The 20,250-nt window shown below is 53.4% G+C and overlaps 1 protein-coding gene across 5 annotated transcripts; it reads left to right on the forward strand.

Annotated features, from left to right (window-relative positions):
• The first annotated feature begins 1,476 nt into the window (after positions 1-1,476).
• Positions 1,477-19,987, forward strand: SLC35C2 (solute carrier family 35 member C2). Of its 5 annotated transcripts, none has more exons than XM_003253675.3 (10): positions 1,477-1,564; positions 7,194-7,571; positions 8,183-8,333; positions 9,313-9,376; positions 10,074-10,146; positions 10,732-10,900; positions 11,008-11,091; positions 13,743-13,918; positions 15,077-15,206; positions 15,444-19,987. In XM_003253675.3, exons 2-10 carry the CDS (start codon positions 7,452-7,454, stop codon positions 15,572-15,574), a joined length of 1,098 nt encoding a protein of 365 aa, XP_003253723.2. In that variant the 5' UTR covers positions 1,477-1,564; positions 7,194-7,451; the 3' UTR covers positions 15,575-19,987. The 5 variants fall into 5 exon arrangements, with proteins under 5 accessions (XP_003253723.2, XP_030681409.1, XP_030681410.1 ...); XM_030825549.1 differs by having other exon boundaries at positions 10,795-10,900; XM_030825550.1 differs by having other exon boundaries at positions 18,843-19,086.
• Positions 19,988-20,250: the final 263 nt, after the last annotated feature.

A 20,250-nucleotide genomic window follows, 5' to 3' on the forward strand; every position in this document is an offset into this window, starting at 1 on the left:
CCTTCCAAGAGTCCCTTCCTCCTCATCATTCGCTCCTCCCACACATACACACACACAGACACACACCTGCTGGTTAAGAGTGTTCACAGATTGCTGCACTGGGACAAAGCGTTTTCTGCTCAACTCTGCCGGGTACAGCAGGGTAAGGCATACTGTACACCCCCACGAACACATCCTCTCTCTTCTCCCTGCCAGGGACACAGCCAGGGAACAGCTCGAGTACTTGTGCCTTACAAAGAAGACATGCTCTTTACCCTGTGTGTTGCCTGTGCTTAGTGCCCAGCCTTCCAGCTGGTGTTTCAGGCTGTTGCTCCAAACCTTGGCCTTGGTAGCTGGGAGACTTAAATGAGGGTGGTGATGAAAATAGATACTTTCTCTTGCCTCTGAGAGAGAAGGGTATGAGGACAAGCTCTTTCAAAAGGCATAGAAAGTGCATGCAATACAAGCCTTGAGGACTGAATAAAGCCAAGACCTTGGGTAGTGATGGGTACCATTGTAGGTGCTTGGTAACCACTGAATGAACTAATGCCTGCATGATGCCAGCTGGCGGCGGTGACAGCCTCAGTTTGCATAAAACACTGCTTACACTCTGGCCTTGAGCCTTCTGTTCAGAGGGGCCAGGGATCCCAGCTGAGTCACTTGTAAGGATCCATGTTTGCAGCTGGTCTTACTGCCGGAGAGCCCAGGAGGAGGCTAGAGGAGGGCAAAAGGAACAAAACTGGGTCTGAATGTGCAACCCTAGCTTGCCCTGGACTAATGTTCTTGACTGCAAATGCTGCCCTTTTAATCCATCCCGCAAGATGAAGAAAATCTGAACTCCCTAGGCTGGCATTTTGGGGCTACTGCAACCTGCCTCTTGGCTACTTTACCACCACAGTTATAAACAACCTGTGAGCCCCAGGCACGGCTGGAGCTTTCTCACCCTCCTTTAGGATTCTCCCATTTCCTCTATCTGGGATGCTCTCCCCCTACTCAACCTATTGAAGTTGAGATAATTCTTAGAAAGTGTCATACAGAAAATATTTCACAAATGTTTCGTATTACTTCTGGATAGCCCAAGTTTTAAGTTGTAATGGCCCCAGCTGGCCTGAGCTCCCAGAAGATAAAGCCCATGAGATACTTATCTTCGTGGTTCATTCCATGGTTGCCCAGCACTAGACTGGACAGAAGAAAAACAATTTGTTCAGTAAAAGTAAACAAGTTACCATTTTTTGGATGCTCACTGTATGCAGAACACTAGCAGGCACCTGGGTTCCAAAGCAAGCCCCTGATTGAGCGCGGGACAGACGCAGACAATTACACAGCTATGCTCTGAGCCTGAGGGACTTCGCGGAGGACGAAACTACGCTGTACCTCGGAAGGACCAGACCACCTCAGAACCCGACCACAACGGCCGCACCGCCCCCTTGCTGCCCCGCCCCCGTGCTGCCCCGCCTTTTCACCCCGGCCCCGCCCAGCCCCGGTAGCTTCCGGCGGAAGTTACCGCCCCTGCCGCGGTTCGGCGGCGGCTTCCGGCCTCGCACTTCCGGCGGGAAGATTCCGGCCTGGAGCTCCCAAGGCCGAGGTGAGTGGGTGAGCGGCCGGCCTCCCGGCGCACTCCCAGAGGCTGAGGGGCCGGGTTTGGAGACGGGAAGCGGGCTCCCCGCCCGGGCTCTGCGCGGGTTGACATGGGTTACGCCACGCCCCTGCCCCTCCCAGGGCCTCAGTTTCGCCGTCTGTGGAGGGGGCAGGGGTCTCCAAGCGCCCTCCTGCAAGGCACCTGCCGGACGCCGGCTCATCTGGTATCTCCTGAGCACCTGCGACGTCCTGGGTGCGGGACCCAGGCCGGAATCGGACACGGCTCTGCCCTCTGAGAGGCTGCTTCCCGCGGTGGGATTGGGGCGGGCAGTAAACACGTGAGCAAACAAGGAAACGTCAGAGGTGGGAAGTGCCACGAGGACTGGGAGGGGTGGGGCGTTGGAGAAAGTATTCAGCCAAGCAGAGGTCTGCGGAAGGGAGCTGAAGGCAGGAAGAGCAGCAAGTAAAGAAAGACACAGGCTTGATGTGTTTGACACGTGGCAGGGGGCCGCTGTGGTGGGTGCTGGGGCCAGTGGCAGAAGAATGAGGTTGCAGAGGCCTTGTGGACCAGGCTGAGGAGCTGAGCTTAGCCTTAGGGCATGATCTGTTTTGTGTGCCTAGGCCATCTCTCTGGCTGCTTTATAGATTCCAGGCCTTAGGGGCGAAAGAGGAAACAGGGAGACCAGTTAGACCAGTGCAGTCAGCAGGTGAAAGATAATTGTGGCTTAGACTGTGATAGTGGGAATGGAGAGGAAGAGAAGTAGAGGGGTTAAGAAGTGTATTGAAGGTGGAACTGACAGGGCAGGATTTGAGAAATGACAAAAATAAGTGGTCAGAAGTGACTTCATCATAGATTTTTGGTTTTGGCTTAAGTAACCGAGTGTATTATGCTGGCATTTACTAAATGACTCTGGGATAGATTGGGAGCGTGAGAAATAATTACAAAATCTTAGGGCATCTTAAGTTTCAGATATTTGGAGTGCAGCTACCAAATAGGCAGATACAGTCTGATACAGAAAAGGTCAGGGCTGATGTAAAGAATTTAGAAATGATTGGCAAGTGGATTGGATAGGATGAGATTATGTAGGGTAAGATTTAAGAAAGAAGAGAAGCCAGGTTTCAAGCTTTAGGCACCCCATTTTTATAGATTTTTATAGATTGAGTTGACAAGAAGGTGCCAGCAAAAAAGACCAGTAAAGAGTCCAGAAAAGCAGAAGAAAAACCAGGAGAATGTGGTATCGTGGCACCCAAGAGAAGGTTTTTTCTAGGAGAAGGAAGTGATCCATTGTGTAAGGTAAGAATAGAGACTAAGCCGACCCGGCACGGTGGCTCACGCCTGTAATCCCAGCATTTTGGGAGGCCAAGGCGGGCAGATCATCTGAGGTCGGGAGTTCGAGACCAGCCTGACCAACATGGAGAAACCCTGTCTCCACTACAAATACAAAATTAGCCGGGCGTGCCGGCGCATGCCTGTAATCCCAGCTCCTCGGGAGCCTGAGGCAGGGGAATCACTTGAACCCGGGAGGCGGAGGTTGCCGTGAGCCGAGATCGCGCCATTGCACTCCTGCCTTGAAACTCCATCTCAAAACAACAACAACAACAACAAGAAAAAAGAACAGAGACTAAGCCTTTGAAGGGGCAGCAGGGAGTAGGGTGTGGTGACTCATTGGAGCAGTGGAGATGGGCTGAAGTGAGGGCAGGGGGTGAAGGAGTTGGGCTGGCAGTGTGGGGTCCTCTGGGGAAGTTTCACTGTTAAGGGGACCGGGAGGGGAGTAAGCCTCTACCATGAGCCAGCATTTAATGCTGTACCTGATGCCACTTTACAGTTGGAGAAACTGAGTCCAGAGGTCTCTCCCTTTATGGTTGGAGAAACTGAATCCAGAGGTCAAGTGACTTAGGGTCACACAGTAATGAGTAGGGACAGCAGGATTTGATTCTCGGTCTCTAACTCCAAAGCCCACACTCTTAAGCACTAAACCATGCTGCCCAAGTTACAGTTAGGAAGATTGAGGGAAGCAGGTGCGGCAGTGATGCACCAGCCAGCCTTCCCTTGATGTGACTGCTGCCTCCAGCTAAGCTGCTCTCTGTGGAAAGTGGGGCAGAATATGGACTTTCCTTCCTGAGCAAATGAGATTTCAAAAAGAGTTGTTTACTCCTTTAAATCTTGTTTCCCTTATAAAATAAGGGTGGTGACCTTTTCAGTTTCATGTCTGTGTCTCCAGTGGTGGGCCTACAGGAGTGCTTAATAAATGCCCATTAAGTGCCTAGATGATCTCCAAGGACCCTTATAGCTGAGATTTGGCTTTGTGTTTGTGCATAGGTAACCTTCTGAATCCCAATAAGAAAATGAGTTAACTTTGAGACAGTGCTTCTTGTAGGCGGGGTAGCCATAGGGACTGCAGGGGACCTGGGCCAGGTCTGTGAAGGAAGGTCAGCATTTGAACAGTGGAGGGAGGGTGTTGCAGTGCTGCAGCAGGAAATGCAGCAAAAGCAGAAACTGCAAGAAGTTGGTTAACAGAAGAGTGAACAGACTTCCCTGGCTTGGAAGCCACAGGAGGAGCCATGAGGGAAGAGTGCTCAGAAGAAAGCTCTGTTAGTGCCAGCATGTCCTGTGAGTGCCTGTCATAGGACAGGGTCAGCAGCGGTTCTCAACAGGGAGCAGGTTTGATCCCCAGGTGACATATGGCAGTGTCTAGAGACATTTCTTGGGTATCACAACTTGGGATGGGGGGAAGGATGCGACAGGTGTCTGGTGGGTAAGGGCCAGAGATGTTGCTAAACATCCTGCCATGTAGAGGATGGGTCTTCTCACAAAGAATTATCTGTCCCCAAACAGCAGTAATGCCCAGGTTGAGAAACCCTGGTATAGAGGAGAGTGTGGGTTTTGAGATCTGTAGATGTATGTTTGAGGCCCATGTGCCCTCTTTGTTGGAGGAACCTGACGGTGGTGGTTGCAGGAGAAATAGAATCACGTAGGAGACTCATGCAGTCATTTGGGGAGAGGATGGTGGCTGAGATGATAGTGGTGGAGTTCAGGACATGTGCTCATATTTGGGGTATTTCTGAAGATAGAGCTGACGGTATTTATTGATTGAATGTAGGCTGAGAGGAAGAGAGGAATCAGATGAGCCCAAGGCTTTTGGCCTGAGCAACTAGGAAAGTAGTGGAGCCATTTGCTGGGATGGGAAGTAGGAAGAGGAGCAGGCTTGGATGAAAGTGGGGTGTGGAAAACACGAGTCAGTTTCAGACACTCTAGATGTGAGTGAGATGCCTGATATGAGATATCTAAGGGAAGAAGAGGTTAGGTAGGCATTGGATATTCTTCCGGAGTTCACATGAATCAGAGCTGGGGCATATATTGGGAAGATGTCAGCTTACAGAAGGCATTTGAAGGAATGAGAATGCATTAGGTCAGGTAGGAGTCTCAACTCATTGGATCTGACACTTCTTTTTTATTACAAATATTTTGTAACAGTCCCTTTTATTACCCTAAAATGAAACATATACTTAATAAAAACTGCCTACACATGATTTTTTAAAAATCAACAATGCGGCCGGGCCTGGTGGCTCACGCCTGTAATCCCAGCACTTTGGGAGGCCAAGGCGGGCGGATCACCTGAGGTTGGGAGTTCGAGACCAGCCTGACCAACATGGAGAAACCCCGTCTCTACTAAAAATATAAAAAATTAGCTGGGCGTGGTGGCGCATGCCTATAATCCCAGCTACTCTGGAGTCTGAGGCAGGAGAATCGCTTGAACCTGGGAGGTGGAGATTGTGGTGAGCCGAGATTACACCATTGCACTCCAGCCTGGGCAACAAGAGTGAAACTTCATCTCAAAAAAAAATAAAATAAAATAAAAATAAATAAACCAACCATGCCCTATAACATAAAAGGAAAGTAATTGATAGTAAAACAAAATATGTTTCAATATGTAAGTTCCTGGGCACAATAGTGCTGGAAGTCGCAGTGAAGCTGTCCCTTCTGTGTGGACCCTCTAGGAGTGCGATGGCCACAGACGCAGACTGACACAGCCGTGTTGTGTCGCACCTCGAAAACCACTAGTGCCATTGCTGTAGATGATGTGGTTTTTCCAGAATGAGAACTTTTTGGTGCCATTTTGAGACCAATTTTGACCATTTTCAGTCTCCCTTCATTGCACATAGGCATCTTATTCTTGGAAATGTTAGTTCACAGCAGAACCATGGAAACACTGTGTTTACATGTAAACAGAGTTACATTCTAGGTTCAGATAATTATAAGCTAATCTTTCACCTATATGAATGTCAAAGTCGTGTGGGATGCAGAGCAGTAACTGGCTATGTGGACTGCCCCTTCTTTATCCTTGCTTACTGAACGCCAGGAGCATATCCCCAAAATACCGCCACAGGTTTCTAAAGCTCCTCTGAAGACAACTGTAGCCCCAGAGATTCATTTGGACACAGCCAGCTCCCTGTTTGCCCCGGGAAGGGGAAATAGTAACATGAGTTCTAGAGTGCAGAACGGAATGCAACCGCTCCCTTCAGAAATGGTGGGGTGGGAGACGGAGAATGTGTCTGATCTTGAAGCCTAGGAAGGCTTCGAGAAGAAGGTGGCGTTTCAGTAGGATGGGAATGTCTCAAAGGAGGAGCTGTGGTTGGGGGGGCACCCAGATGAAGCAGCAGGTATCATCACATAACGCTGGACCTGAGGCTTCTCCAGGTGCAGACAGGTCTACCCGGCATGCTCTGGGCACTCATCAGGGTTGGCTGGATTGACAGGGAGGCTGGGAGTGATTTCATTTGGCAATACCGTAAGGCAGGCTCTGCTTCCAGGGAGTAGTGGTTACAGCCTGGTCTTACAGTGTTCCAGCCGTTAGTGTTGGTTTCCTTCTCCATTTTTAACCCCTAAAGACCAGACCAGTCCCCTGAAAATCACGTGCCTGCTCTGTCAGTCATCAAACCAAACAGAGAACTTAAAGTATGCCAGGTGTGCATAAGGCCAGTGTGGTCTTACTGGTCCCTATCTTTGTGCCACTCATAGCCTCTCAGGGGACACAGACGTTACTCAAATCACACCCTGCACAAGTGCTATGAAAGAGAATTAGGAGAGTCGTGAAAGCCACATGTGTCTCAGGGGACTGATTCAGGGGATGGGGTGGGGATCCCTGAAGAAGTGACCTCTGAGCTGAAGATAAGTAGGATCGATGAAGGACTGAAGGGTAGGTGCAGTGTTTGTTCAGTTCCTTCAGACAACGGGAAGAAAGCTGGTGTGTTTGGGGAGCTGAAAGGCACCCAGGGGGGCCAGGTCCTGGAGAGCATGTGGCTGAGACTGGGAAGACCAGCAGGGCCAGATCAGGCCATGGGAGCCCAAAGAAGGGTCCTGGTCTTTATCAGAAAAGCACTGGAAGCTGCTGAAGGGTTTTAAGCAGTGGCCTGACATGATCAGATTTGTGTTTTAAAAGGTCACTTTGGTGGCAGTTCATGGAGAATAGTTTGAGGTGACAAGAGAGCAGACATGACATGGGTCTCTGGGACTACCTGTGCCGTTGTGGGCAGCCCCTCCAGAGCCCTGAGTCACGCAGCCTTCAGAGGCACCCATGGCTATGAGAAGCACAGCCTCTGCCTAAGGCTCCAGAGCTGCCCTTTTTCCCCAGCAGCAGACCTCGGGACCTGTGAGCGCTGCATCCAGTTAACCATGGGAAGGGTCAGCACCAGCCACCAGCCCCTTAGGTGAGGACTCTGCCTGGGGCTCCGCTGATGGTTCTGAATCATGGAGCTGCAGAGAGCTCCTCCAGCCAGGAGACGTTCTTGGTGAAAGCTGTGGTCTAACTCCGCTGGCTCTTCCTGCACATTGTCTTCAAGAGGGGTGCCTGCCCTCCGCTGACTCAGGAGCTCGTGTGCTGCAGCCACCACGAATGGGGAGGTGGGCCCTTGATGTGGCCTTTGTGTGGAAGGCGGTGTTGACCCTGGGGCTGGTACTTCTCTACTACTGCTTCTCCATCGGCATCACCTTCTACAACAAATGGCTGACAAAGGTACCAGGAGGCCTTGCTGGGGCGGGGCGCTGGGATGAAGGTGGCCGGAGCCATGGCTATGGTGCCTTTCATGTTTAACAGGAAGGCACAAGCTTCAACCAGTCTAACTGGAAGCCAGTCACGGCTGGGCTGGAACAGGGCCCTCCAAGCCCACCCTGCCAGGGTTCCCCTTCAGTGTTTGGATCCATGGAAATCAAGGAGAGTGGGGGGTGTGAAGGGATGAGCTGGGGAAACTGGGGCTTAAGCAGCAGCTATTTACCCCACTAGAGAAGTATTTCAGTATTTTAATAAGTGATACAACGTAGTGGGCCGCAGTGGCTCTCACTTGGGCATAGGCTGTGAGGAAGGCTGGGCAGGTAGCTCGCAGGTGTGTTGAAATGGTGGAGACAGCACCAGGCTAGGATTGAGCCCCTTGGCTGCCACCTGTCTGTGACCTAAGAGTCTGTCATTCCAAGCGATGATACTGTAACTAAGGGCCCTACACACATAGCAAGGTCCTCATGAACCACTGAATGAGCCCCACTCCAGCAGAGGGGCGAAGAGGAAGAGGGAGCCGGTGGGGGGCAGGCTGTCTAAACCGAGCTGGGGTGTCTGCTTTGGGCTCCATACAGAGCTTCCATTTCCCCCTCTTCATGACGATGCTGCACCTGGCCGTGATCTTCCTCTTCTCCGCCCTGTCCAGGGCGCTGGTTCAGTGCTCCAGCCACAGGGTCCGTGTGGTGCTGAGCTGGGCCGACTACCTCAGAAGAGTGGCTCCTACAGGTAGGTGGGGGACCTCAGTGAGGGCAGGGCAGGAAGAGGGGCTGGGGAACCATAGGATGAGAACAAGAGAAACACCCACATGTCTGGAAGCCGAGTCCCTCCCATCTTCCTGCACTGTTCCTCCTCTGCCCTCTTGATCTGGCCTCCCTCCACCCACGCTGCTGCCTCTTGCACACTGTGTGCCTTCCCACTGCCTCACCACACACCCACAAAACCCCCGCTGCACCCACGGCCCCGCAGCTCCCTCACCCGGCAGCAAACACCAAGCCTGGAGTGCAGCCCTCAGGCCTGGAGATAAGTGGTGAGCAGGCAGGGTCCCTGCCCTCGCAGGGCTGTGACACGGACATGGAGGGTACTACGGAGCCCAGGGAGGGGGACCAACCCAAGGCCGGGGCCCATGGCTGGTAGAGGAAGATTTCCTAGGCCAGGTGCTGAGTAGGCAGAGCCCTGAAGGATGCATGGGACTGGTTGGCCCTGGGAGGAGGGGCCCTCGTGGCCCGAGGGAGATTTAGTGCCAGCTGTGGGGTCTGGAAGGGAACTCAGACATGTTTCAGGATACTGAGAACCCGGTGCTGGCCAGAGGAAGTAGGAAAAATGAGAACTGAGAGGGTGGGCAGGGGTCACGTCCTGGAGGCCAGGTTCCCTATGGAGGAGTTTGTGTTCCATCCTGAGGGAAAAGGGTTTCCAGTAAGGGATCAACCAGATCGGGTTAATACCTCTGCTCAGGGAGCTTGCCGGAATGTTTGTGGAAACCACACTGGCCCAGCCAGTTGGAATGGGCCCCAGCCCTCATGCTAGAGCAGCCCCCCGCCTTTGGGGGCCAGATATTAGTTGCTGGTAGAAAAGAAGGCCCAAGGGCCCCACAGGAGGCACCGGGATGGTTCAGAAGTGGGGGACACTCAGGTGCCTCAGGGTACCAGCCCACCCCAGCAGAGTGTGGACCTCCCACACCGTCCTGTGGGTGCCTTTGTCTTCATAGCTCTGGCGACGGCGCTTGACGTGGGCTTGTCCAACTGGAGTTTCCTGTATGTCACCGTCTCGCTGTGAGTACTGGCCATACCCTGCTGCCTCCCTTCAGGCTCAAGCTCTCTGTCTGTCCAGTGGGGTGTCTGCACACATGGCTGCCAGGCCAGCCACTCCACCACTCTGGGACCAGCCCTTGCTCACTCAGTCTCTCCCTGGCACCCAGCAGCTCTCCGGGAAGTCGCCAGCCTCTTCCGTAAGCCCAGCGCAGAGGGGATGCTGTGCCCACCTGCCAGGCAGCGTGGGGAAGCCAGGGAGCTCACCCAGAACCCCATTATCAGAGCAGGGGAGGGCAGGCTGCAAGGCCACAGACAGGCGGCCACTGGTAGGTGGTACACGCAGCCACAGCAGAGCCCCGTGTGGCCTGGGGGCTACACAGAGTTTCTTCTTCCCTTTGATGTTTTGCTTCAGAGAGCACAGTTCCTGCCTTCTTGTCCTATTTCTCATCCTTCCTTCCCACTCCTGGGCTCTGCCGAGGGTCAGGTAAAGAACAGGATTCAGGGAGCTCAACATCAGACCTGCAACCTCTTCTCCCTGGTGATAACCAGAGGCCTCTTAGTCAGAGATTCCTTCTGATTAAAGGTCGCTTATCAGTCAGATGACTTAGCCCAGCTCTGTTTGGTCATTTTGCTCAGTGATTTGTGTTCCTGCTCCTTTCTCGGTGATGGGTCTGAGCCCTGGGCTCCAGCAGTGCATTGTGGGTAATTTTGCTTCCAGGTACACAATGACCAAATCCTCAGCTGTCCTCTTCATCTTGATCTTCTCTCTGATCTTCAAGCTGGAGGAGCTGGTGAGGCCCCAGCGTCTCTTGTGTCCTTCCTGCCCCCACAGATGCTAAGAATAAAGTGGGAGTCCGAGCAGTGGCTTGTCCCGCTGTGTGACAGAGGAGACAAGCCCAGTCCAGGTGGCAGTAGATCCCTTTCTGAGAAGGGACTTAGACACGGGCAATATTCACAATATTTAGAAACCAGTGTGGCAGGGTAATGACCGAAGGTGAAAGCACTGCAGGATGAGGGTCCCAGCAGAGCCAGGTCTAGGAAGCACCCTGCTGTGGGAGGCAGTAGCCCTGTGTGTTAGGCCCAGGGAGGAGGTGGGACCACTTGGGGGCCTAGGACAGCCATCATTGTAGCAGAGCAAGCAGGGCTGTTGGCATACCAGCTGTTGGCATACCAGCTGACCGTCAGCTCTACATGCTGACAGCCCTACATGGTGACATGCAAGGACTGTCCAGGACCCCCTGGGATGGAGCTGAAGGGTGGAAGGATTTCTTGCCCCAGGGGCAGCCAAGATGGCTGCTGACCCCAGGCTCCAAATGTGATGAACCCTTGACCCTCAAGACCCCCGAGTTAGCTGCCACTGCTCCCCATCCTACCAGCGCGCGGCACTGGTCCTGGTGGTCCTCCTCATCGCCGGGGGTCTCTTCATGTTCACCTACAAGTCCACACAGTTCAATGTGGAGGGCTTCGCCTTGGTGCTGGGGGCCTCGTTCATCGGTGGCATTCGCTGGACCCTCACCCAGATGCTCCTGCAGAAGGCTGAACTCGGTGAGCACGTGCCACTCATCCTCCAGAGAGAGGAACCCCGGCACAGGCAGGGCGGAGGCAGGGCAGGGCCGGACCAGACCTGATGGTGCCCATCTCCCGCCCTGCAGGCCTCCAGAATCCCATCGACACCATGTTCCACCTGCAGCCACTCATGTTCCTGGGGCTCTTCCCTCTCTTTGCTGTATTTGAAGGTATGTTGGGCCTTCCCTCTTGAGGGCACCTCAGTGCAGCAGACCACAGATCCTTGCCCTGAGCCCAACACAGTGGTAGCTGCAGAGATTATTGAGATCAAAGATGCAGTCCCTCCCCTGGAAGTGCATGGTTTGGGGTCCAGACAGGTGCAAACAAAATGGCTGGAGTCCAGCATGATAAATGCTACAGAGAAAGCACATATAAAATTCAGGGAACAGTAACAGTAAGTGTGCACAGAGCCCTCAAAGTGCACCAGGACTGTTCTGATCTTTGTAAACATAGGAACTCATTTCATCCTTACAAAAACCCGGTGTGGCAGTGCTATTATTATCCCCCATTTTGCAGGTAGAACAAAGTGAGGCACAGAGAAGTAAAGATAACTTGCCCAAGGTCCCATAGCTCATAAATGAGCCAGGATTTGAAGCCAGCGGCCTGGCTCCAAGTGGTCCAGCCCTACTCTTAACCACCCTATCCTGCCTCTAAGGAGTGGGGAATCAGGGATTGTTCCAGGATGCTGGAGTAATCAGGCAAGTCAGAAAGGCTTCCCAGGCCGTGGTTTTGGAGGGTGAGTGGGATTTTGGCAGGCTTCAGGGAGCAAAGCATCTCGGAAGTAGGAATAGGAGGTTCAGCCATGTCCAGGCATATAACATGGGGATGTATGTTCAGGGAGTGTGGGCCATGCAGGATCAGCAGAGGGTGGGCTTCCGGAGCTGGGGGCTGAAGGCCAGGAGCCAGCACACAGAAGCCTGGGGACATGGTCAGTTGTTCGTCCACTGTCCGTTGTCCAGGGATGAGGAGAGCCCTGGAGAACTGTGTAGGCTGGGAGGTGTGGCGCCACCTTCCTTTCTTTGATGTTTTGGGATTAGCTTTGTCCCCTTTCTGTTTATCCTTCCTCCCAGAGTCCCGTCTGTAATGCCCTCAGGGTCATTACAGAAAATTCTGTCCCACATCCATTTAAGTTTCAAGCAGTGAAGCGTCTTGAACCTCCCCAAGAAAATTATTCTGAAGCCCCGTTGTCCAGGAAACTTCTGTTCAGGGCCTCGTTTTTTTTTTCCTCTTTAAAATCTCTCCCCATTCCTTCATTATGCCTCCTTGTACCAAACGCCACACTCTCCCTCCCCTCCCGGGTGTTTACACCATGCCCCATCTCTGCAAAACCTCATCTGAAAGCCCCTGGTAGTCGTCACTTAGCAAAGCTGCATGGATTTAGCTCCTTTAATCTTTTCTGGTAAATTAATCCCCCAAGCGCCTTCATTACTTATGTTGCTCTTCCCCAAATTCCCTTCAATTTGCCGACGCCTTTGCAGTACTGCTGAGCCCAACACCAAACAAGATGTCCTACACTGTGAGGCTGTTTTGCCTGAGGGGACTGTCACTTGGCATTTCTTTGGTGCTTCCCTCCAAAAATCTCAAAATACTTGTCCAGCTTCCAGCTACCACAGGTGTCTCTTGTGCCCAGTTCCGGGCCTCCCTTCACCCTGTGCTAATACACCACGAGGACTTTCCTGTGGGAGGGACACTGGGAGTCATTCTCCCAGATGGACAGTGTTGGAGGGACGATGACTCCTCCGAAAGTCTAAGCTAAATTTGGGGTCGGGGGTGTGCATGCCTGTGTTTCTGGAGCAAGGGGCCATGTGTTTGCATTTTCTTTTTGGGAAATGTTCACCAAGTGATACCACGGGTTGGAGAAATACCAGCCTGGTCCCAGGCCTCTCATTTTATCAGTAGGGAAACAGATCCAGAAAGGGGACACATCTGAGCCCAAGTCCCACAGCTCTGTACTAGCAAGACCTAGATTAAAAGGAACATTTGTAGGGATAGAATTTTGTCCCTGTTTGTAGGTGAACTGGCTGAAATGTAGACCAAGGAGCTCCCTGAGTGGGCCAGGGCACTGTTGGTCCTTCCTCACTTGGTGGCTGCCCTACCTTCTTTAGCCCAGTAGTTGCCACAGCTCCAAAGACCCCATGAAGTCAGCAGCCATGCGCCCCTCCCCACAGACCAGTAAGGGAATACTGTCCAAAGGTGCAGGGCACTTCCATCCGTCTTTCCATGCAGGGCCACCGCCCTCTACTTTACCCCAGAGGCTCAGACACGCCCTCCCCATCATTCCGCTAGGATCCTCGTCATCCCGCTAGGATCTCCGTCATCCCGCTAGGATCTCCGTCATCCCGCTAGGATCTCCGCCATCCCGCTAGGATCCCATCATCTCATCCCGCTAGGATCCCCATCATCCCGCTAGGATCCCATCATCTCATCCCGCTAGGATCCCCATCATCCCGCTAGGATCTCCATCATCCCGCTAGGATCCCCATCATCATCCCGCTAGGATCCCCATCGTCCCGCTAGGATCCCATCATCATCCCGCTAGGATCCCCATCATCCCGCTAGGATCCCCATCATCCCGCTGGGATCCAGCTTGTATTGCCCCCAGGCTCTCTGGCAGCCATCACTGCTTCCCTGGTTTCCCCAGGTCTCAGGCCATCTGCATGGGATCACTTTATACCTCCCATGCTTTTTCTCTGGGCTGCAGACGGTCAGCAGGTCTCAGTAAGGACTCACTATGACAATGGAAGATCTCATGTGGTTGGCACTGGGCTGGCCGAGGCAGCCCAGGACCCGGCCTCCCACTCTCTCTCCCTATTGCTTTCAGGTCTCCATTTGTCCACATCTGAGAAAATCTTCCGTTTCCAGGACACAGGGCTGCTCCTGCGGGTACTTGGGAGCCTCTTCCTTGGCGGGATTCTCGCCTTTGGTTTGGGCTTCTCTGAGTTCCTCCTGGTCTCCAGAACCTCCAGCCTCACTCTCTCCATTGCTGGCATTTTTAAGGTACAGACTCAGGGGTGATGCCAGTCCTGTCTTAGAGAGGGAGACTCCACGGATTTCTCACCAGCAGCTTCAGTCCCAGCTCCTGCACCCCAGGGCCCTGTAGAGAAGAAACGGAAGTGCCCCATTAGATGCCAGGCACTTTGCTGAGTGCTGTGCTGGCCCCTCCTTCCGCCTTGACCACAGCCCTGTGAGAGGGTATGATCACCCCCACCCCACAGACAAGGACACAGATGGAGAGCCGCCCCTCCCCAAGGGCACAGCAGGGGCCTCAAAGCTAGCTCTGCCTCTGCTAGGCCTGGAGCACATTCACATTTTACCTTGACTGCCAACTGTGGCACTGGGCAGTAGCCTGGAGCCACAGGTTGAACAGCCCCTATCCAGACTCATCAGGAAAGAGTTCCGTGATTGACTGGCGGTGTCTTCCAAGGCCACGGCCAGGGCTAGTGAGACCCTGAGCAAGCGCCCCTGTGGCCAGCCTCGCTGTACCTCTGCCTCGCAGGCCTGTCCTTCCCTCTCACACCTCTTCTCACTTTTCCCTCTCCCTCCCACACATGTCAACAGTCCTCCCTGTTCAGGGGCAAGGAGGGACTTTTCTCTTTGGCCAGGCACACACCAATACTGAAGCAGTGTTGCCTAAACTCAGAAATGCAGGCCTCTCCGAGGGTCTTCTGGCAGCCAGCCGCATGCTGAGTCATGGCTGTGGTTCTTGGATGAACGGCCTTGCCAGTCCCGTTTGGAGTCTGTTTATAGAGAGCCCCGGGACCAGTTGTGTCTTCAGCCCAGGGTAACACAGCATTCTCACGCGGAGGCTCAAGGCTCTCTTCTATGGCTGCCTTCTGGGGCAGCCGTCCTTTATCCTTGTGGATAAGGCACGATCTGGACACCCTGGTCCCCAGCCTGGGATCTGGTTTGCCTCTTTTATTCCTGACAGAATTCCGTGACAAGCATCTCCTTTGTAGCATCTCACAGAGGGAGGCTGGCGGGACAGCGCCGCAAGCCGGCCGGGTCCCCTGACCTCTCTGCCTGCCTGGGCCCAGGATTTCAGGCAGATCTTGATCTGCCCACCTGAGTGTACCTAGTGCCCCTACCTTCCACCCTCCTGGCCAAGCAGCCAAATCCGCTTGTTGATCATGCTCCCTCCTGCTTCTCTGCCCCCAGGAAGTCTGCACTTTGCTGTTGGCAGCTCATCTGCTGGGCGATCAGATCAGCCTCCTGAACTGGCTGGGCTTCGCCCTCTGCCTCTCGGGAATATCCCTCCATGTTGCCCTCAAAGCCCTGCATTCCAGAGGTAACCTGGAGTCCCTTCAAGAACCCTCTTGTTTTCTGTTCTTCTCCCTGTGACTCTTAGTGATTCTGATGCAGGAAGTGTGCCCGGTGGCTCTGCTGCCGTCACTCCTCTAGGAAGATGTGGGGGTCATCTCCAGAGTGGGTGGGTGGGGCCTGGGTGACTCAGCACACATGCAAATCAGAACAAACCAAGAAAACCACGACTGGGCCTGTAACTGTGGTCTCTCTCTATCCCAAGGTGATGGTGGCCCCAAGGCCTTGAAGGGGCTGGGCTCCAGCCCCGACCTGGAGCTCCTGCTCCGGAGCAGCCAGCGGGAGGAAGGTGACAATGAGGAGGAGGAGTACTTTGTGGCCCAGGGGCAGCAGTGACCTGCCAGGGCAAATGGCTTAGAAGCAGGCCACTCCTCAGCCTGCTGCCAGCACTCACTGTGCTTAAGCCCCCGGGGCTCTTCATGGTATCTGGGAGCTGTGGACGGGAGTCACCAGATGGTGGGGCCAAGCCAGGGACTCGTGACTCTTGCCCCTCCCTTCAGAACCTGGTCACACAAGGGGCGAGCACCAGGCCAGCCTGGGACTGGCCAGAGCTGGGCCCAAGCTGCGCTGGAATCGCAGCAGGAGGGGGGAGTGGGCTGGTTCTTCCCAACCTGTTCCCAGGCTCTGACAGCCAAGACTCATTTCCAAGGCACAGCAGCTTTCTAAGGGGACTGGGTTTGGACTGGGTTTTGGACCTCAAAGGGCTGGAGCCTCATCACCTGGGCAGTCTTTTCTCAGAGAGCAGGTTTCTTTACAGTTTGGAAATAAATGGTTCACGGTCCACTGGCCGCCTTGTGTTGCTGGAGACGTGGGGGCAGGGAGGTGACAGTGTGGGCCTGGCCTCTCCTTTCCTTTCCCTGCCTGGGGCCTTCTTCAAATGTCTAGTCTTAAGCCAAGCCTCCTTCGTTTTCTCGCTCCTGTTAGAACACCAGTGCCCTCCCCATGGGGCCCCACTGCACCTGCTGGCAGGAAATAAATGAATATTTACTGAGTACTGCATTCTGGAGACTTTCCATGTTTTCACAGCCTAGTTTGAATCCTGGCTCTGTCACTAGCTGTGTGACCCTAAGCAAATGACCTAACCTGTCTGTGCCATAGTTTTTTAATCTGTGAAATGGGGATAATATCTATCTTAGAGTCCTTTTGAGATTGAGTCGTTATTAGTAACAGATTAAATGTTATATAAGCATTTCTTTAATCCTTTTAACAACTAAGAGACTAAAGCCTGGAAAAGATAAAGAGCTGCTTAAGTGGCCGGGCTGGGGTTCACGTCCAAGTCTGTGTACCTCTGTGTGTGCACGTGCTGCACGTGACATCCACACTGCCTCCTGGAAGGCTTCATGGGCCCCTGGGGCTTGGGCCTTGCACTCCTCCTTGGCCACGTCCCACCTCTTCTCTAGACTGCAGGCCTCTCTCAAATGAGGAAGAGTGGGGGCAAGACCCCAGCTCTGATGTGCCGTGGACTGAGTCTACTCCTGTAAGCTGGTTCCCGGGCCCTGGGAGACCCCACCGGCCCTTGGGGACAAAGCTTTCCAGGCGAAGTGCTCCTAGGCACTCACAGCAGGTGGCGCCATTGCACCACACTGGCTCCCAGAGCCCAGCCGCCCTGCCACCGCTATCCAGACACAGGCAGAAAAGGAGTGCTTGGAAGAGGACAGTGGGTGTCCATGGGTGGGGACAAGGATGGGGCTTGTTCTAAAATTGTTTCCATCAGGTTGGAGTCACTAAAGCTCGCTCAGTTAAGCCGAGGAGAACTTTAATACTTTAAAAATGGGTCTGCAAACTTCCTGTAAAGGGCCAGATAGTAAATATTTGGGGTTTGGGGGCCATATGGCATCTGTTGCAGCTACTCTGCCATTGTAGCACAAAAGCAGCCGTAGATGACACAGACCCAGGGTGTGGCTGTCCCAGTGAAACCTCATTTACAAAAGTAGGATCCAGCTTGCCGGCTGAAGTTTGCCAGCAGGAGAACCCTCAAGAATTCTCAAGTCCAACTTCCACTTCTGCAGCAGGAGACTGAAGCCAGGAGGGGGCGGTGACTAGCCCGAGGCCCTCAGAGCCTCCGTGCTCAGGAGGAGTCAGACCGAGATCTGCCTCTAATTCAGATTCCCAGCACAGACTCAGCAGGCGGAGGTGGAGCACCAAGGGCGCTTGGAAGCGGCCCCTTATCTGGCTCCTGCACCTCTGCCCCCCTTGGATTCCGCAAGCTCAGAGGCCAAGATTAAAGGAGGCTCGTGCTCCAGCTGGATGATGTGGGAAGAGCCAGCCAAGGAGGGGGACCAGGGCCTCCTCCATCTTAGAGGCTGCTTGGGATGCAGGCCGCTTGGGCGGTGAGGGGAACTTGCCAGAGCCCCGCTGGCTCAGGTGGATGAGAGCTTCCTGTCTGCTCCCCCACTGCCCGCCTCCCAGCACAAGGAGCAAGCGTTGCTGTCTGGTGCAGTAATTATAAGGTGCAGAGCGGGGGCCCATACCTCGCACATGTTGAGTTCAATGACAGCCCTTCATTTAGCAGCAATTACCAGCCGAACCTGAAGGAGGGCTCCCTCTCCTCCCCCACCCAGCCCACCCAATCGCCTGGCCTCCCAGGCCAGACAGCGCCAACCTCGGCATTGAGCCCTAGAACCACCCATGCTGTCTGCAGCCATTGCATCTCGGGGCTGCAGCATCACCATGGCAACGCGGTGCTTGCACAGGTTGAGGGAAGCTGAGGATGTGACTTGTCTCTCCAAGGCTGTGATGTCTGTCCCCACACAGCCCCCAGCTCCGAGGCTTCTGCAGAAGGGGGTGGAGAGAGGAGGGCTGACCTGCAGGTTCGAGTTTTAAGTGCTTACATGCCCACCACCTCTCCCAGGGGCCAACAGTGGAAGGAAGGTTAATGCCCCCAACATGTGAGGACGTCCACAGTTGGTGCTGTGGTGGCGGTGAGAATGGGCTGCAGTTTGCCTGTGGGAGGGACCTGAGCCATCAGGCAGGGCCCGGCATACCTTCATCTTCACTCTGGTACCCTTTTCTGCCTTGAGGGCTCAAGGGATTGTCTCCATCTGTTTCTGCTTTATCCTGCAGAAAATCTTTAAACCTGAAAATCCCAGTGGCTTGAGAGTAGTTACATGGCACCAAGAGAATTCTCCTCATGGTACTTGCTGCAGCTTCCTGCATCACACACTAGTGATGGACTGCGGGTGGGGACTCCCAGGCCATCCATTTAGGTCGACAGCATTCAGTGAGTGCTGGCTACATGGCAGATGCTGCCGGACTTGGGGACAGAGACATTCATTTTTGGAGTCAGTCTTCCTCCCAGCCCAGGGAAGTGATGAGGCAGTGGGCTGGGGAATGGGGAAGAAAGAACAGAAAAGACTGTTCACTGGGCACCATCTAGGCATTTGCCATAGGTTATTTAATCTGTAACAGCCTGGTGCAGTAAGGACTGATTGTATTTCTTTCCTAGCTGTGGAAACTAAGTTCCAAGTGGTTAAGCATAACAATGGCCAAGGATACAGCCTGCAGACGCCGTAGACTGAGAGACATGTATCTCTGTGCTGTGATTAGCTGTGTGCTTTTGGACACGTTGCTGATCTTCTCTGAGCCTGTTTCCTTGTCTCTACAGAAGGAATAATAATATATACACCTGAAGGAAGCTCCTGTGAAGGTGAAATAAAATAACGTAGGTAAAGCACACAGTGCTCGGCTCATAGTCATCACGACCCAGGAAATGGAGCAGGAAGGACGTCACATAACTCGCCCAGATGAGAGGAGGAGCCAGCGCTGGAGCTCTGGCCTTCCGAGATCCCCATCTCTGCTGCAGTGTCTGGTAGTGAGCATGCACTTAACAGATGCTTTTTTTTTTTTTTTTTTTTGACATGGAGTTTCACTCTTATTGCCCAGCCTGGAGTGCAATGGCACGATCTTGGCTCACTGCAACCTCCGCCTCCCGAGTTCAAGTGATTCTCCTGTCTCAGCTTCCCAAGTAGCTGGGATTACAGGCACCCACCACCATGCCTGGCTAATTTTTTGTATGTTTAGTACAGGGAGCTCTAAAGCTGAGATGCCTTTCAGAGTTGTCCCAAGTTGGGGTGAGAGGTTCATGGCTTTACACCACAGCATTTTTTGTATTTTTAGTATTTTGTATTTTTGTATTTTAGTACATGTTGGCCAGGCCGGTCTTGAACTCCTGACCTCAGGTAATCCACCTGCCTCGGCCTCCCAAAGTGCTGGGATTACAGGTGTGAGTCATCGCGCCTGGCCCAGATGCTTGTTTTTTGAAGGAATTTCCACTAGTGGAAACTAAAGTGGGGATTTTACAGGTTCTAACTTCCAAATGACTTGCCCTGTAAGAAGGGGCTGCTCCCTCCCACCGCCACCCATTCCTGCCAGCCTCCAGTCTCCCAGCCATCCCATGGAGCCTTCACCCTAACTGCACAGCCCTGACATCAGCCAGGTCCCTTCACCCCTGCTTTGTAGTAACCAATTAGCTTAACATCTGTTCCCATGGTTATTTAGTTTCGTTGGCAACTAACATATTTCCCAGAAACAGGCCAGCATCTCCCAGTCCCACCACCATCCTGCTGGTGGGGCTGTCCTCTTCTGGATGTCAGATGAGAACTCTCCTGCTGGGGAACAACAGAAGGACAGAACATAGAACCAGAGGAAAATGCATTCAAATGCATTCCATCGGTGTTTCTGGACCGTCTACAATGTGCCCTACCCAGTGATCGCTGCTGGAGATATAGAAGTCATTAAAACACGGTCTCTGTCCTCAAGGAACTTCTGTAGGGCTTTTTATTTTATTTTATTTATGAGAGATGGGATCTTCCTGTGTCTTCCAGGCTGGAGTGCAGTGGCACAATCATAGCTTACTGCGACCTTGACCTCCTGGGCTCAAGTGATCCTCCCACCTTAGCCTCCTGAGTTGCTGGGACTGCAGGCTTGTGCCACCATGCCTGGCTTCTGCAAGGCTTTTTAATCCAGTGGATTCCCTGGGAAGTAGATTCAGAGATGGAGATTAGAGTGCAGGA

The sequence above is a fragment of the Nomascus leucogenys genome, chromosome 13, assembly GCF_006542625.1.
Source record: "Nomascus leucogenys isolate Asia chromosome 13, Asia_NLE_v1, whole genome shotgun sequence".
Classification (NCBI taxonomy): Eukaryota; Metazoa; Chordata; class Mammalia; order Primates; family Hylobatidae; genus Nomascus; species Nomascus leucogenys.

Bases quoted from the DNA above. Each gene is read 5' to 3' on its own strand.
- SLC35C2 (XM_003253675.3), top strand. From the start codon at position 7,452: ATGGGGAGGTGGGCCCTTGATGTGGCCTTTGTGTGGAAGGCGGTGTTG. The intron at 8,334-9,312 runs GTAGGTGGGGGA...TTGTCTTCATAG, and splicing joins CAGAAGAGTGGCTCCTACAG to CTCTGGCGACGGCGCTTGAC. The intron at 9,377-10,073 runs GTGAGTACTGGC...TTTTGCTTCCAG, and splicing joins CTGTATGTCACCGTCTCGCT to GTACACAATGACCAAATCCT.